Here is a 19,245-nt window from a genome sequence, read left to right on the forward strand (position 1 = left end):
AGGCACTAAAAAATGGCTCTGGTTGCAATGGAGTAAGGGCCCCAGACGGGCAGAACACCGCCCCCTAGTTGGCTTGCCAGGTGGATCCTGGTTGGGGCGTAAGTAGGAATCTGTCTCTCTGCCTCCCCTCTTCTCACTAAAATAAAATAATTTAAAGAGTTACCAGATTTCCACTATGGATCTCATTTCCTGAAAGTCTAATGAAGGAAGGTAAACTCCCAGAACCAGATGGTGAACCTTTGAGGCTTTGCAAGTCACATCTATCTTTTTTTGCATATTCTTCTTCTTTCTTTCTTTGTTTTTAATTACTTTTTAAGACTTTAATCATTTTAGAGAAGAGAGAGATAGAGAGATAGAGATAGAGATAGAGATAGAGATAGAGAGAGAGAGAGAGAGAGAGAGAGAGAGGGAGAGAGAAGGAGGAAGGAGCAGGAAGCATTAACTCTCATGTGTGCCTTGACTAGGAAACCTAGGGTTTCGAACCAGTGACCTAAGTGTTTCAGGTTGACACTTTATCTACTGTGCCACCACAGGTCAGGCAATATTCTTCTTCTTTCTCTCTGTTTTTTAGCCTTGTATATTACCCAGGCTTGGAGTCTAAAGGTACAGCAGTATAGTTAAGACTAATGACAAAAAAATCCTAGCGTAATTATTAAACATGCTTTCCCACGAGCAGGATGGCTCTGGCCTATATGGATCCCTTCACTTTGAAATTGGAATAATGTGTGTCCTAAGACGCACCCCACTTAAGGCACATACCTTGACTAGCTGAGCAGAGGCTAGATTTCAGCCTGCACTAACCCCTCTCCCCCAGCAGAGTGCCTTGTGCAGCGCACAAACTGCAAAACTAACTAGGGTGGCCCTGCCTGTTTTTGAATGTATAAATATATTAAAGACAAACCAGGGATAAAACATTACCAGAAGTCTTATTTGAAAGTTTCTTTTAATACTGTCACTAACAGAGGGATAATTTAATGCTGAAATATAGCCTAGATTATAGCAGTTTAGATAAATGTACATAATTCTACTATCTTTAGAAAGTGATTGTGGCATTGGCAAATCAAAAAGAAAGAGTGAATAAACAAATCTTGAGATCACTAGAAAACGGCTAGTTTCTTGTACAGATTCAGCACACCTATGTTTATTAAATAACTGCTAGCAGAACAAACATCTACACCAAAATGAAACTAGAAAACCATATATTAACTTGAGTAGTTTATCAGTTGGTCACATTGAGAAATGACTCAGAAATATTAAAAGTATGGAACTGCTTGACAATAAACAAGGTCCAATCAGTACATTAAATAGGAATTGATGATATCTATTTCTTAAAATAGATTCATGTATTAATTGGCATTAAACAATTTAGGTCTACAAAGAAGAGCCAAAAAGAAAGAAGGACTAATTGTGGAAAAGACTTTAAACTTTTCCTTTTGAAAAAATAAGTATACATGACTATGATATAGCTTATTAGTTCCTTTGTAACTACTATATGTCACATTTTATATGGCATGAGAAAAATATGGTCTAAAGAGCTCAACTTTCTGGAAGCCACTTAAAAGATGAATGCAACTAGCATTTTTGGACTTTACAATATGGAATGGAGATCCCTTTATAACAAACAAACACAAAATCATGTAAATGTTTTTCAAAGATTTAGGCACTTTGCAGCAGTCTGTTGCCAATCTAGTAGAACCAATATGAAGAAATAATTTTATAGTGTAAATATTTAAACACAAATCTTATGATTACATTCAACACGGAAGTGAGAAATGTCTTCAATGTATAAAATATTTCATTCTGACAAACACACGCTGAATGACCATGCACAGAGGGCAGGAAGAAGTACTAACGGATTTCCACTTGGAGCTCACTTGCTGAAGGTCTCTCAGAACGAGAGCAAACATTTGAGGCTTTGCAGGTTGTCTCTTCTTTTGTGCACGTTTAAACAGCACTTTCAGAATGTAAAAAGATAGAATTCTTACTTTGCAGCCCCTATAACTGCACACTGGATTTGGCCTGTGGGCTGTAGTTTGCCTACCTGTGTTCTATAGCCAATTGATATCATCAAACTTGTTTTATTATTTTTAGGTGCAGATCTCAGAATGAGTACTTGTAGGGAACTATATATTGATTAAGATATATATATATATATATATATAATCTTAAAGATTTCTCTAATAAATGTGCCCTGCTGCAACCTGAGAGTAACCTCTATGAACTCAGTTTAAAAGTGATGATCTGCAGATCTGACACTGCCAGAAGTTTTAGAAGGTTTATGACAAATTTGTAAATATTTAAATTACCAGTGACTAAATCTAGTTTAGGAATCAACATTGTGCTCTTTAAAGCAATAAAGCAGGTCTTGCTAATGAGGGGTGAAAGGAGCCATGAGCAGAGCAGTGTGACCTGTGGTGGCTGGCGGAATATTTATTGCCTGCTGCTAACCAGAGCGAGGCAATGTTAGGCCACTTGCCTGTCTGTAACTGAATTTCTTGAGTTAGATGTTAGAGTTTTCTAGAAAATATTCCTGTGATCATCTTCACATTAGCTACCAATCAAAACAGGTAGTAATTTGCTGAATTTAACGATAAAGGAAGGTCTTGTAAAACAACACTAGATATTTGAAGTGTATTAAAATAGGAGTCGGTACTGCTTCTTCCAAACGGCTGACAGTGCATCAACAGCAGAAGTTCTGAGCTAATAATTGTTTAAATTCTTCAGTGTTGTCTCCTCCTTAGCTGCTGGGATTGCCTGTGGAGCAAGGACTGATGTTTGACGGGATTTGTTACTTATGTTTCCACTTTCCCCTCAGGGATGTCAAGGTTTCATTATCAGAGGAAAGAGTGTATGGTCCAAAGCTAGAGTTTTATCTTCAGTTTGAACTTCAAGAGAGGCAATATGTATATCTGGCTCTAGGTCATTTCCAAATAAAATAAAATAGTGAATCATTAATTACTAAACATAAGCTTATCTCAGTTTGACTTCATATTTTTACAGAGAGACAAAAGATATTTGGATCTGCTAATAAACATGTTCTTTTACCACATTCAAACATTGTATAGTGCTATAAAGACACATGCCTCTAGAAATTGAGGTGGTGTACTAATACATTTGCTAATTTACAGATTGCTGATTCATGACTTCATAATTGTCCGCTTCCTCGTTTCCACTGGAAATTAAGGTTACTAAGGGTTAAGAAGTCTACTCAATATATGTGAATGAAAATACTAGAAACAATAAAGGAAGCCATCTTGAAAGCTCCAAAAAGAATGGAAGATGTGCTTTGTTAAGGAAGAAGAGTAATTTTGTCCTAAAGTAGTTGCTAAGAGGTTGTTTAAAGGTTGTTCCAGATGAGAAAGGGGAGAAGGACAAACACCTGGATGGCTAATGAAAGTTGTAAAGGGTCTACAGGTTGGGGGGAAGGTGAGGGAGGTGGAGAAAGATGAGGGAAGGAAAGAATATCTCGTTCATGTGGTCAAGCTGGCTAAGATTAAATGAATTTATTTATAATTTTCTTTACAAAATGAGCTCAATAGTGTATGGATGCAAAACTAGAGGTTGAAATTCCCTATTAAAAGGACAAAGTTGCTTGGATTACTGGTCTGTTCTTAATAGAGACTATAATTATTATCACTTTGGTTACATGGTTTACATTGTTTCACAATGACCTGTAACCTTATTTAATTAAGTAGTCAAACCTTTTAACAATTCCCCAAATCACAATCTAAATGAATTCCTTTTGACCTCTAATTGACTTTGAGATTTACTGGGGGAGGGGTCCCTGAAAAGTCTCAAAAGATTTGTTCTTTTACCTTGTAAAAAAAGCACTCTTAACAAAGTAGGTGTATTTGATATGTTAAATTGCACAGCAAGCTTTGTCAAATAAGTGATGCTTAACCTTCCCTAGCTTATATTTGTATGGGCATATATTATTAATATAAGCAGTTTAGAAATTGCATGAAAATTCTAGGAACTTTTCAATGTGATAGCTACTCATGACGTGTCTTGGTATAATATGATCTGTCATAACTCCAGTTATCTTAAAATGTCTTAAAATATTGAATGTCACAGAAACAACAAAATTTCATTGTCCGTTGTCTTATAATGAACTCTCATCAGATCTTTAACCACAGACATTTTAAACTTTTTGTCATTCACAGATATTTTACTTTGATACTTCTCTGAAAACTCTTGTAATCAGTTATAGGCTTCATCTGCAACAAAAAGGGCTGTCTCAGGGCATCAGCTGGTACTCTGGGGTGCAGGCTTCTGACCGCATTGCTACTTATGTAACTTTGAGACCATATGCTACCAGGGGTCTCAAACTCGCGGCCCTGCGGCCCGCCGAACAATTTTGTGCAGCCCGCAGACTAATCCACGAAGTTCAAAATATTTTGGATAAAATTAAGTAAGCCTAGGGGATTAGTCTGCGGGCCGCACAAAATTGTTTGGTGGGCCGCATGCGGCCCGCAAGTTTGAGACCCCTGTAATGATTTTCAGAACTAATGGACAAGCTCATGGGTTCATAAAACTGCTAACTTAAAATTAAGAAAGACCTGGATTTATCACATGGGACTAAGCAGACTGATAAAAAATAATTATGATTTCTTCTATGACTTTTGCTTGGGGTACTGCTGGCTCTTTAATGTTCTTTTCCTGGTTTAAGGAACTCCTTTACCCTTAAAACTATATATATATATACAGAATTTAGTAGATTACTTTTTTTTTTTTCAGAGAGAGAGAAGGATAGACAGGGACAGACAGACAGGAACGAAGAGAGATGAGAAGCATCAATCATTAGTTTTTCATTGCGCGTTGCAACACCTTAGTTGTTCATTGATTGCTTTCTCATATGTGCCTTGACTGTGGGCCTTCAGCAGACTGAGCAACCCCTTGCTGGAGCCAGCAACCTTGGGTTCAAGCTGGTGGGCTTTCTGCTCAAACCAGATGAGCCCGTGCTCAATCTGGCGACCTCAGGGTCTCGAACCTGGGTCCTCTGCATCCCAGTCCAATGCTCTATCCACTGTGCCACCGCCTGGTCAGGCTAGATTACATTTTTGTAAACAAAAATGAAACATTAATCTTTTCTTCTTGCCCAATCCCTCTAAAACTTGGAAATTTATTGAATATTCTTATTTTTATGGCAATATAGTTATATGAATATTTTCAATAAGAACTTGTTCTCCTTATAATAGGACACAATGGGAAACAATGGTTGTCATATTTGAGAAGACATGCATAGAATAAGATATGACTAATTTTAAGGAACTAAGTTAACTTAAAGGAATCAGGCTTTGCCTGACCTGTAGTGGTGCAGTGGATCAAGCGTCGACCTGGAACGCTGAGGCTGCCGATTCAAAACCCTGGGTTTGCCTGGTCAAGGCACATGTGGGAGTTGATGCTTCCTGCTCCTCCCCCCTTCTCTCTCTCTCTCTCTCTCTCCTCTAAAATGAATAAATAAATAAAAATAATTTAAAAAAAAAAAGAGGCCTTACAAAACTCTCGTGGAAAACTGGCCTGGCACCCTCTCAAGGTCCCCAGCCTCGCAGGTGAGAGGAAAGCCACTTCATGGCAGGCCCAGGGTGCTCAGAATATTTTGAAACCCTTAGAAGGAAGAATTCATCTAAACCTACCGACACTGCAATTAAAGTCTGATGGTGAGTTCCTGGCCTGTCTTCCTAGCCTCGTGGCTTTCAAAAATCCAATCTGAAATTCCTAATAAAAGTTTTAGCAAAACAAACTTTAAAAGGCCTATGTCATCAATTATTTTCGATGCACTTACATAAACAAATAGGCCAAGTTTGATGAGTCTAGACTTGTTTTTCAAACAAAAATAGTCTTACTCTGATTGTCTTTGATAAAAATGAGGGTGATTATAGAGAAAAAAATTCAGTAGAAAACTAGATTCCAGTCCTGTTCCTTCTCTCTGTTATTTTCACCTGTTTATAAGCTGGATCCTGCCGTTGTGTATTTTGACAGTAATGAACATTTCCAGCTTTTTCCCCCTCCTGGCATCACTAACAACTAAAACTGCCTCTTTCCTGAATGAAGCCCTGCAGGTGAAGCCGGAGGACTTGCTACACAACTTTAAAGGATTTATCACTACAACAGTTCACACCACTCAGGAAGTTCACCAGAACATAGTTCTTGGAGCTCCAGGAAATAATCATGACTGGGAGACTCTTGCTATTGTCCTTATTTCACCATCTAAAGATACTTCAACACTAACATTTAGAAATCCTTTTGACTGCCCTCTGGACTCAGAAACTGAGTTTATAATCTGCTCCAACTATTAATTTTTGTTTTTCTTTTTCTCTGTAAATCTGTGTCTTTTCCTTTCTCGATCTCCTGTTCCCAACTTCTAACACAGTTTTCTCCACAACCACCAACTCAACTTCTGGTCTGTTCAACTTCTTGGAAGGTTTTAGACGGGGAAGAAAGAGGGAGAATTATTTTGAGCTAAAGGCGTTGGGAATCAGCAGATAGAGAAGAGGCCTGTTTTTTCTGAAGTCCTTTTATCTGCATAAAAATAGAGCCTCCCAAGATAACTCAACTGTTGTAAATCCTCTCCCTGGCAGCTCTGTAGCACACCTGAACAAAACTATTATCTCTTCCACCTGTTCGCCTAAGGACCCATCATCTTTCCTAAAAGTCATCTGTTTTCCTGTAAGTGCCTGTTTTCCCCCTCTCCTTTCCTCAGTAAGTACCACATTCTGCCCCCTTGAGTCACATTTTCTCTGAATTCCGGTGTATGTATGTGAAGAAAGGTCTGCTTTTCCCTTGCTAAGCAGTCATTTGTCAGGCCCCCAACTACTGAATCTAAGAAGACAGAGGAGAGATTTCTCCTGTCCCACAGGAGAGATTCAGCCCACCGTCATGCTCACATTAAGCCTCAGCGATACTCGCAACGTATTCCCATTCAGCAACTACAGTTACACATTAAAATAAAACTTCATTATTCTTGAAGTACAACAATTTAAAACACAGAACTGAATTTTTCCAGTATGATTGGTCATGACCATTCTTTTTCTTCTCTCATTTTACAGCCCCACATCCTACACGAGGGATTTGACTACTTTTAGCCAATTTCAGTCATTATTTCCAAATGTTTACAGCATAGTGAAAAAGGTGTAATTTTAGATACTACAAAATAGGATGAAGTGATCAAAGTAATTATATTATGGCATTGATATGATGTAAAATGTAAGACAGAGGTAGATCTGAAAATTGCCATATAGTTGCACATTCCAATTATAACTGATTCTCTGAAATGTCAGTCTTACACAAACGTTCATGCAGTAGCACCTCATAAACCAAAGGGTTAAAAGAATGCCTCTGTCATGGAAATGTGGATTGACAGCTAAATCTGTACACTTACCAACAAACAATTTTTTTCGAGAGCAAAATAATGCAGAATCCATAGAACTCATGAGAAAACCTTAATAATGCCACTTTTAGGAGCCCTGGCTAGATTCAGAAGGTATTTGCATTAAAACAGAACTTTATTTTAAAAGACTTTCATGCATTGTGCACCTGATATTTTTGATTTCTTGATTTTCTTTGACTTACACCTCCTCTTCTTAGTATAAGAGAAACCTCTTAGTGTAAGGAAAGCCCAGATTAACAGTCCTGGAAATTTTGCAGTAGGGTTAAATCATAACATTTGATCTAATTCTGCTATACCAAATACCACTATTTGGGGTTCTCACCTGTAAAATACGCAAAAAAAGATCACTTCTGGTAGTAGCAATGTTTCATGAAAGTACCAAGGCAGGGAGGAGTGGGAAGAATGACCAATCTGATTAACACAACCATCTTTCACCTAGTTTTTTTCCTTTTAAATAAAGTCTAATTGCTTTTAATTTCTGGAGTAAAAATGGCAATATAAGAAGGACATTAAATTGTGCAAGCAAACTGCCTCTTTCACATCCTTAAAGTATTACATTTTCTAAAATATAATCTGTTATAGAGCTCACAGATGAGTGCCTTTTACATCAGGTGATATGCAAATCATTATTTGCTCCGCAGGAAACAGGTTTTTTTGGCTTGTTTTTTGGCACACTCTAGTTAACAGTAAGTCTTCCAAGAAAATAAAGAGAAGGAAGAGGGGTAATAACTCAACCCTTTAATGCCCACCCAGAATCCTAGAAGGAATAATATAAAACCATTGAAATAAAGACAATTTAACAATATCCTGAAGGTCGGCAATATACCCAAAATACTTGCTGTGGCACAGACACAAAGTCTTGAGTGTGCTAATACTTAGGATGCTAAAAACAGAGAGCCACGTGGGGCAGAAACTAACTTGGAAAATGAAAGCGACTGGATTTAGTCTCTGCTTCTTGCTCAACACTTACCAAGTGGTAGCTGAATTGCTTATTCAACAATATGCTCTAAAGGGCTTCTGTCAGGGTGTGCTCTCTACACCCTTAATCTGCCTTTAATACTGCAGAACCTCAGTCTCCCAATGTTTAGCAGCATTATCATTAAGGATGTGCCTGTTTTATATATAGATTCTTTAAGCAGAAGTACATCTTGAGTTAAAAGTACAAAAGACAATAATGTGAAACAAATGAAATTCATTTAAAAATATAAGATGGCTGACGACCTAGACAGCTGCACATGAAATGTAGCCAGAAGTCGGAATCTTGTGGTAAAAGAAAGAACTGTCTTATGGGCTGTGTGTTGGAACTGTTTAGTTTCAAGTTTTCCTAAGGCACAACCAATGTTCTTTTACACTTATATTTTGGCAAGTACTTTTCTAGCTGGAGGATCATAAAAGTAGGTGGAAGTATCTGCCTACAGCATGTTGGCATGCTAAGGTAAGGAAAATAGCATTTGGACTAAAACTAAGGCCTTTAGGTGAAGAAAGAACAAAATTTGTATTGGTTTTAAGGCTACTTATTGAAAACTGGAAAAACGATGTGTTTAATACTTTTGCATAAGAAAAATGAGTTCCCTTTTGAAGCTGTAGCTCAGGGTTTCATCTGGGATAATGTCATCATGTGGTAAAAACAATCTGGATTTTATAATACTGTATAGGCAAGAAAAAGCCATAAAAATGCTAAATGGTGTAGAGCTACAAATATGGTGACATATGAGCAAAGGGGTCAAATCAGGTTTTTAAATCCAGACAGGTGTTATGTTGGTGAAAAGTGACATAATTTGTTACACATTTGAATTCAAACTAGAACTAACTGCCTTACAATGAGTTTTCACCACCATTTTTCAGCACTTTAACTTTTGGGACTTTCGTTACAAGTTCAAGTAAGTTAGAGCTGTTCTCAACCCTTAAATCTATTTCCTTCAAAAAATGAAGGAGCAGGTATTTTAATAAGCTTTATGTAAATAGGATCCTGATAATTTATCTCTAGTTAACACATTTCTCAGGGCATAAACATGGCCTCTCTGAAAAATGGAAAATATTACATAATTTAAAAAGTCAGAGTATAATAACATTCACTGGTAACTTCAAATAAGTTATGCTAAGAGGATGGAATATGGGTAGACCAGACCACCAACCATGTTTGTCTAGCCATAAAAACAATAACAACTTAAAGATCTGCAATGACAAAAAGACAGAATAACCACCTTTCACTGTCTGGCTTTACAGCATTTTACTGCAGTCTTCATAAAGCTTATAAGATGACCCTCCTGCTCTGATTGGCTGAGGCCACACATAGCTAAGCCAAAGGTGGGAGGAGACAACCCAGTGGCAGGTCTGAGCCTGTTTATGACACACTCTGACTAGCACAGAGGCAGAGTGTGAAAAATGACCAGAATCTCACTGATAGCACTTAAAAAAACACACACAACAAACTCTTGGAAAACCAGCTATGAAGTTTCTTTGACAAAAATATGAATCAAGGCTGACCCAGCTAATTGCTGGCTCCTAGTTGGCCATCTGGACATGGGTTTTGCCAGTCTAGCTGTTTTCATTATTTAACCAAATATTAAGAAAAGTATAATTCACCTGCAACCCTTGTCAAAAAGGAGGAAATGGTAAATTTCCTATGATCATCACAAACTGTTAACCAATTTTTCTACCATTCAAGTATATGTAAACATACCATGTCTGTTTCTTTTTAAACATCTTAGGGTGAGGGTGAGGAGGAAGAGGACAAATGAGATATGGCATGAGCTAAACATCCAACAAGCCCCATTCCTCATTCTCTGTGTGGCTGGCAGCGTTAGTCAGAAAGTCACTCCTCTGCTGCGATGGTCATGATATATGTGAAAACGTAGACCTTGAAAGATTTTCTTATTCATTTGGCCAGGCCTATGGTAGGTGCTTTTTTGTTTTCTTGGTGGAATAATTCATCAGTGCTTCCTGAGAGGCTCAAACAAGATCACTGGCCAGATTCCGAAGAGGAACTGTTTGGAAACAAGTCAGGACAAAATGAAAGAAGATAAAAGTGTTCCATATTATGCCTAAAAAAATGAGAAAGAACCCATGGGCTATGACTACAGTGCTTGGTAGGTTTGCTGGTGATGGTCCTGGTAGTAGTACAGGAGCATGGCACATTTTTTCCAGGCCTGCACCATATCTCAGAAACTATGTTTATTTAACTTATTTAAATATATTAAGCAGCTACTTTGTCAGGCATGGATCTGGGCATTAAAATCATCTCAAATCCTTAAAACAGCTCTGTAATGTAGCTATTAACAAGTCCATTTTATTGTTGAAGAAACTAAGGCTTAAAGAGAAGTCTTGCTGAAAGTCATAGAGCAGTAAGTGCAAGAATTAAAATTCAAAGGCATATGGTTCCAAAACCTGTACTCACTCTACTACCTCTTCACCCCATCCCCTTCTTCCATCTCCATCCCATTCCCAATATTCCCCTCTTACAGCACACACATACACACTCTGTGAAGTGAACTTACCTTCACTTTTGGCCTACATCTCAGGTAAAGTGTCCTTGTATATATACTGAAAGAACAGGAGAGGGGAGAAAGCTCTTCAGACTGATAAATAATCCATGCAAACTGGCGTACCAACAAATTTAACCATAGTGTTTATGTATGTACAAAGAACTAGCAACACTGGTATATCTTTTGTTCTTTTAGTAACCATTTTTTTTAGTACCTCCTCTATGCAGAGCACTAGGCAAGATGTTAGGGGAGACAGAGAAATGATCAGCTCTCAGGCTGTGATCCTAGGACAGTGGTTGGCAAACTCATTAGTCAACAGAGCCAAATATCAACAGTACAACAATTGAAATTTCCTTTGAGAGCCAAATTTTAAACTTAAACTATCTAAGTAGGTACATTCCTTATCAAGGTAGTGCCCGCACATGGTATTTTGTGGAAGAGCCACACTCAAGGGGCCAAAGAGCTGCATGTGGCTCGCGAGCCACAGTTTACCGACCAGAGTCCTAGGATGTCTGCAGTTTTAGCAGGGAGCATTTCATTCTTTATTGGATTCATACTATGATTGCCAATTTCATCTTTGAAGATATATGGTAGGTAGTAAGGATAAAAGTAGAGTATTCTTAGAATATTTTGAAATGGCCATATCAGCTCTGCAAGGATTACAATACAAGTATAAAATAACCAGGAAGGCAATAGTTTTTTTCATAGTATACTTTAAAATGAGTCACCTCTGAAGACATCAGATTCTAAAATCAGTGTGCATACAGCAAAGGTAAAGTTAAATTTACCCCTGAAAAATTTATTAAACTGTCCATAGCATATAGCATACATAGTTTTGTGTATAGTACAATATTTAAATGTATTTGAATAGTAATATACAATATATCATGTATGCATATGTAAGACATACTTTTATAGTGTGAAAACATTTTCTCTTTTATTTTATTTATTTATTTTTTAAAATAAACATTGGTCATCTTTTATTTATTTATTTTTTACAGAGACAGAGAGTCAGAGAGAGGGATAGATAAGGACAGACAGACAGGAACGAAGAAAGATGAGAAGCATCAATCATGAGTTTTTCGTTGCGACACCTTAGTTGTTCATTGATTGCTTTCTCATATGTGCCTTGACCATGGGGCTACAGCAGACCAAGTAACCCCTTGCTCGAGCCAGTGACCTTGGGTCCAAGCTGGTGAGCTTTGCTCAAACCAGATGAGCCCGCGCTCAAGCTGGCGACCTCGGGGTCTCGAACCTGGGTCCTCCGCATCCCAATCTGATGCTCTATCCACTGCGCCACCACCTGGTCAGGCAACATTTTCTCTTTTAAACAAGAGGAAAAAAAGGTAAAAGAATATGTAGTTGGATTTGTGTAATTTAATGTGGTTATAATGTCATCCTACACAAAACTAGAACTATAAAGAGGAACATTAAGTATTATAAAAATGCTCTACTGTCTTAAAATATAACCCTCTGAGAGCTTTTCAGATGTTAATCTCTAAAAGAAAGTTGCCACCTTTTTCCTTGTCTTTAGGAAAGAATCCTGGACTGAAGCGGAGAGGTCCTAGACTCCAACCCCTGCTGTTACCTCCACCACTCCCAACTATTTAAGCAGCTACAGTAGTGGGGCAGCACTGGACCCAGAGCTTTCTACACATTTCATTCTTAAACAACCCTATTAGGTGGGCATTATTATTCCTGCTTTGCATATGAGAAATGCTTTTGGAAAAATCAAATATCCCATTTAAGGTGCTTCAACTAGTAAATGCTAGAAACAGAACTTGAATTCAGGTTCTAACCATTAGCCAATATATTGTACTCCAACTGGCCAGTGACCTTGAGCAAGTCACTTCTCTCTGGGCCTCAGTTTGCTTCAGTATCAAATGAGAAAGTTTTATTAGATGATTTCCAAGGTTTCTTAGTTTAGTTTGGAGAAATGGAAAAACTCTGGGCTTAAATCTAAGCAATAACAGTAAGAGCATGTGTGAGGTACTTGACTTCTCTGAGCTTGTATTTCCTCAAGTATAAAATTATCCCTGCTTTCTCTGGCTGGGTAGCTCAGTTGGTTAGAGCATCATCCCAATCCTGCAGGGCACATATAAGAATCTCTCTCCTTTCCTCTCTCTGAAATCAATATATATATATATATATATATATATATGATTTTATTTATTGATTTTTACAGAGAGGAGAAAGGGACTGGGGGGGGGGGGAGGAGAAGTATCAACCCATAATTGTTCACTGATTGCTTATTGTATGTGCCTTGACCGGGCAAGCCCAGGGTTTTGAACTGGCGACCTTAGTGTTCCAGGTTGGTACTTTATCTACTGCACCGCTACAGGCCAGGCAATAAACACATTTCTTAAAAAATAAAACAAAATAGCACTTGCCTTATAGGACTGTCATGAGGATTAAACGAGGTAATAAATATCATGTGCCTAGTCCAGATGAGGTTCTGAGCTTAAAATTCAAACTTTTTATTATGGAAAATTTCAAACATAAACAAAAGTACCTATCACATCAACTTTTTAAAAAATCTTATTTTCTCATATTTGCAGCATCTGTAATGATGTTTCCTTTTACATTCCTGATACTGTTATTTATGGTTTTCCTCTTGTTTAATCTTACCAGATATATCAGTTATTAAGTTATTGTATCTCAGCTCCAAATCCACCATTCTATAGTCTGTTTGTGATGCAGAAGCTGAGACTACAGACCACATTTCTGCATTGACAAATGCTCCCTGACAGGCTCTGCTAACAGAGGGCATTCAAGAGAGACTGCAAAGCTGGAGGAGAAAGAAGGAACTTGTTCCTTCCTGCTTTATTTTCATGAGGGGCTGTCAGCTTGTTGTTCCCAACACAATACTACCATCCAAGTCAAGACTTTATTCAAATTTTGCTGACTGTCCCAGTAATTTCTCTTTTTTGTCTCTGATTCAGGTGCCTATCCAGAAACATGCATTGCATTTAGTTTTCATGTCATGTCTTAATAGTCTTTTTCTAACTAGAACAGTTTTACAGGTCTTTCACTATCACTCATGTACTAGATGGTCTTAACGGGTATAGGACTTTCATTCTATAGAATCTTCAACCTGGGTCCATTAATGTTTTCTCATGGCCAGATCCAGGTCATGCATTTTGACAAGAATACTAAAGAAATGATGCTGAGCTCATCTCAGTGCATTATATCAGTTCATTACTATAATGACCTGCTCCATCATGGGCAGTGTTAACCTTATGTGCATGATCAAGTTGATTGCTGCTTGTTTTCTTCACTATAAAGTCACTGTTTTCTTCTTTGTATTAGTATGTGAGGGGGAGAGATTCTGAATTATGTCAATTTGTGTTCCTCATCAAACTTCCACCTATCAACCAGAGCATCCAATGATAACTAATGCCTATCAACAATCCCTATGATGGTTACCAAATGGTGATTATCTGTTTCCATTGTTCCTTCTGCATTTGAGTTGGCATTCTTCTTTAAGAAAGAGCTTTTGCTTCTCCTCATTTTCATTTATTTATTTACATTAGTACACACTTATGGATTCCTACTTTATTTAATCAGTTGTAATTAGAAACTCTTGCTATTTAATTAATACTCAAATGATCTTAGCTTTGGACCAAGTTTTATTTTTCAGCTTTCATAGGGGACACAGCTAGGTAACACATGCATGTGTAAACACATGTATACATGTATGCTTATCACACATAAAATACATATACATCTAACTTCTATATGTGATTGTGTGTACATATATACATACATATAAACAGTGTGGGTAAAACTAAGTTTATAATTGCTTGTATGAAAAGTAATACAATAATTAATAAATAACAATTATGTGCATGTGTGTCACATACTCATCAGCTTTACCAATACTTTACATTCTAATATCTTACCCCCTCAGAGTTCCTTCTAGCTTTTCCTCTTTATTTATATATATATGGTGTGTATGTGTGTGTGAGAGAGAGGGAGAGAGACAGGAAGGGAGAGAGATCAGAAGCATCAACTCGTAGTTGTGTCACTTTAGTTGTTCATTGATTGCTTCTCATATGTGCCTTGACCCGGAGGCTCAAGCCCAGCCAGTGACCCCTTGCTCAAGCCAGCAACCTTGGGCTCAAGCCAGCGACCTGGGCTTCAAGCCAATGACCATGGGGTCATGTCAATGATCCCACGCTCAAGCTGTCAACCTTGGGGTTTCAAACCTGTGACCTCAGCATCCCAGGTCAATGCTCTATCAATTGAGCCACCATCAGTCAGGTTCCTATTTCCATATTTGTAAATCCCTTTGAGACTGCAGAAATCAGATTTCTCTTATCCTCAGTATATTTACTTATTGTTTAATCAATTACTTTATTCCCAACTCCAGCCACCTCGTCCCTCCACACCCCTTTCTCCTCATCACCATGCTTCCTTGCCCTATACAAAATTCCCCATCACCACCATATTTTCTTGGAAGTTCAGTATGCCACTACCACTGACCCCTTTTTCTTGACATTGAATGCTACCACCTCTGCACAACACTTCTTCTCACTCAGTGCCTGCTTCCTTGAAGGGTTTCCACACCAGAAGGAGAGAAGGAAAACGTAAAAGATGGATAGGGAAAGGTGGAAAAGGAAAGGGGAAAGCGGAAAACCTTAGCCTTTAAATTAGAATATAATGAGTATAACTTCACCTCTCCTTGAGTATTTATGACAGAAATTCATTACAGTATTGTATCATACTGCGATAATGTCCTTGGGACTTCTTGGGCAGTATTAGGGTGCTAGGTTAATTCTTGGGTTCACTTTATAGTTACTCTTGTTTTTCCTTTTCTATCATGTCAATTTCCCCAAACATTTTCTCCCATATCCCTTCCCTTTTAAATTAGATATTTCTCATATGCTATTGGCTGAGAATCCAAATAATCAATGCTCTAAGAGGTTCCAAAAAGTAAAATAAATATATGTAGAGCCAGAGTTTAAAGAGCTCTTCCATGATTAATCACACTGAGCTCTTTGCAGCATGATGTCAGTGATTCCTACTTAGCTATCCAGAAGTTCTTTTATAGATATAATTCTCAGACAGTTATATTTTTATATAATTCAGGTTGCCTAAACAAGTTGATGTTCAGATAGGTGAGATGCAAATGTTAAAAAGAATTTGAGATTAAATATAGCCTGATCCCCTGGTAAAGAGATAAATACGCACAGATTCACACATTAAAACATTTAACAATATATACTGAGTACTTATTGTGTGACAGGCTTTGGTCTCTGCATTTGGGAGAGGAGCAGTAAATGAGATATAAAGTCCCAGCTGCTCTCAAGGAACTTACACTCTTGTTGGGGGAGGTGAACAATTAAATAAATGTATAATTGGTAATATATGCTTTGAAAAAAATATTGCCTGATAAAGGGAGAGAGAGTCATATGGGAGTATTATTTGGATAGGACAATCAGAGCGAATTCTGATTCCATTTTTGCTGTTAATGGCTGACCTTCAATAGCCTGTTTATTAGGGGAGAAGAGTGGCAATCTATTTATTTCAGGGAAGGAGGCAAATTAAGGAGGGGACTTCAGATATGCTTTTCTATCCCCTACTCAGAGGATTTGGGTGCTTTTCTTTTCTCCCTAACTTTATTCTTTAATGCTGATCAAAAAGAAATAGAAATATTTATATCCTATTTGTACTAAAAAAAAGTCATATCCTACTTACATTAAAATGTAGATTGTGTGTCAGAGGCTAGTTAGTACAACTGCTTCACTTTAAGGATGAGAAAAACTAAGCTTCAGAGAAGAAGGGACTTGCTTAAGGTCACCTAGTGGCAGAGGAAAGCTGGGGCATAAGTTCCTGATTCCGTCCAACATTTTATATTTACATCATTCTATTTGAAGAATACAGAAAGAACACTCCAACACTAGGTTTAAAAAGTCTATTTCATACCTGAAAAGGATGTGAAGATAAGAACCAAGGCCAGTTAAAATATGCCACCATGCATGAAACTGTGTGGCAACACCCACGACAGGTGGTACCTTCTTTCGAAAGTTCCTGTGAGGAAAGGGGTAAAATATCATCATATTAATTTTTTTTATTTAGCAACTAATGCTGACAGTCTTAGAGCATTTTAAAATGCCATTCTCAAGTATGGCAGTTATTTAATTTCCTCAGGTCTATTGTAGTCTGCTGTACTGTTTTCCAAAATGTATTTTGAGTAATAGTATTCCTAGCAAAAGTTCTGTGAAGAAGAAATGGCACTGTGGTCAAAATAAAGGTGTGAAATAGTACACATTACTGTCCTCCTCGAGATCTGTGGTGCATATAAGAGATTAAAAACTGAAAGTCTGGCCCTGGCCAGTGGCTCAGTGGATAGAGCCTCGGACCTGTGTGTGGACGTTCTGGGTTGGATCCCGGTCAGGGCACACAGAAGAAGCTACTATCTTCTTCTCTCCCCCTCCCCCAGCCAGTGGCTCGATTGGTCCAAGCATTGGCCTCAGGTGCTGAGGACAGCTTGGTTGATTCGAGTATCAGCCCCAGACAGGGTTGCCTGGTGTATCCCTGTCAGGGCGCACGTGGGAGCCTGCCTCACTATCTCCCCTACTCTCACCTACAACAATAACAACAACAACAAAGAAACTTTGAAAAGTCCTACCATAATTAAAAAGAGTTTATCTTTAATTATTTTTTTCAGGTAACCTACTCATTCATGGAACCCTTCATTTAGCTATTATCTTATTAACAGCTTGTGGAACAAATGTTCCCTGGAGCACTTTGGGAAAGACTAGTCTATTTAGCTATTTGTGCACTTAAAGAAATAGATACAAGCGTTTCTTATGCCTTGCATACCACCATCATCTTAGAAGTGCACTGCACAGTCTATAAAGGTCTTTTGTATCTATTATTTCACTTCATAGTGAGTCTCTGAGGTGGCTATTATTAGCTTCACCTTACAGATTAGGAACCTAAAATTCAGAGAGATTAATTGAATAGTCCAAATCACTCTGCTACTGGCACAGCTAAATCTAAAAGTCTAGATCTTTTGATTAAGTGTATACTATATTAATATCCTCATTAGAAGGTAAAAATCAATATGAAACACCAAATTATTTTTCTAGATATCCCCATGAATTTTTTTTTTTTTTTTGTATTTTTCTGAAGCTGGAAACGGGGACAGACAGACTCCCGCATGCGCCCTACCGGGATCCACTAGGCACGCCCACCAGGGGCGGCGCTCTGCCCACCAGGGGGCGATGCTCTGCCCCTCCGGGACCAGAGCCACTCTAGCACCTGGGGCAGAGGCCAAGGAGCCATCCCCAGCGCCTGGGCCATCTTTGCTCCAATGGAGCCTCGCTGCATATCCCCATGAATTTTTGAGACAGTCACCGTCTCTAAGAACCTATGTTATTTCTTAGTGGCCCTCACCCAGAGGATGATGACTTCCCTCAGCAGTGTAAAAGCTCTAATGGGATTTCTGACAGGTATTGCTGGTTCAAACCTCTCAATTAGATCTTAGTTTTCTAAGCAAGGTATATTACTTGGTTGCTTATGTGCATTAAAGTCTACATTTACTTATTTAACTTTTTATTATGGAGAATTTCAAATGTGCAAAAGTAGGCAAAAGAATAATGTACCATTACCCAGCTTCAACAATTATAACTTATGGCTAATCCTGCATCATCTAAACTCTCATCCACTTCACCCCACCACCCCATATTATTAAGAAGCAAATCCCAGATATCTCTTAAAGATTAAAACCTTTAAAAAACAAAATCATAATATATTTTCATACCTATAATATTAATAATAATCCCTTAATATAATCAAATATTCAGTTATTATACCAAAGTTCCAATCATCTCATAAACCTTTTTTTTATACTTGGTTTGTTGAATCAAAATCCAAAAAAGATCAACACATTGCATTTGGTTGACATCTCAAGTCTCTTAATCCATATGTTCCTTTTCCTTTTTTTCTTCCCTCTGCAATTTCTTTGCTGAAGAGACCAGCTCATTCATCCTGCAGATTTCCCACTGTCAGAATTTTGCTGATTGCCTCTCTGTGGTACTATTCAGTACATTCCTCTGCCCTCTGTGTATGTGCTAAACTTTAATTTACAGAATTTTGAGTTGGAAGACCCACTTTTTAAAGTTATTTCACATGTTCATTTTAATGAAAATTGAGGTCCAGAAAGATAGTGTTTTAGTAACATCTAGTGTCCAGAGACCCAAGATTCAAACTCCAGTCAATATGCAATTGCTGACAAGATGAAACAAAAGGAACGCTTGCCTTTCTTAGAAAATAACATCAAGTACTGTATTCCCCCATGTATAAGATGCTCCCATGTATAAGGCGCACCTTAATTTTGGGGCCCAAAATTTGAAAAAAATG

At 37.9% G+C, this 19,245-nt stretch overlaps 1 protein-coding gene across 1 annotated transcript in view; it reads right to left on the bottom strand.

The window, feature by feature from the left end:
- Positions 1 to 1,655: 1,655 nt before the first annotated feature.
- The window catches only part of ACER3 (alkaline ceramidase 3), a 134,293-nt gene continuing 116,703 nt past the window's right edge, over positions 1,656 to 19,245 (bottom strand). Inside the window, exons 9-11 of the mRNA XM_066249681.1 lie at positions 16,804 to 16,908; positions 10,888 to 10,933; positions 1,656 to 10,377 (exon numbers count right to left, since the gene is read on the bottom strand). Of these exons, the coding sequence (XP_066105778.1) occupies positions 10,324 to 10,377; positions 10,888 to 10,933; positions 16,804 to 16,908 (205 nt within the window). The 3' untranslated portion in view covers positions 1,656 to 10,323. The remainder of the gene's footprint in view (positions 10,378 to 10,887; positions 10,934 to 16,803; positions 16,909 to 19,245) is intronic.

Source organism: Saccopteryx bilineata, chromosome 1 (genome assembly GCF_036850765.1).
Source record: "Saccopteryx bilineata isolate mSacBil1 chromosome 1, mSacBil1_pri_phased_curated, whole genome shotgun sequence".
Lineage (NCBI taxonomy): Eukaryota > Metazoa > Chordata > Mammalia > Chiroptera > Emballonuridae > Saccopteryx > Saccopteryx bilineata.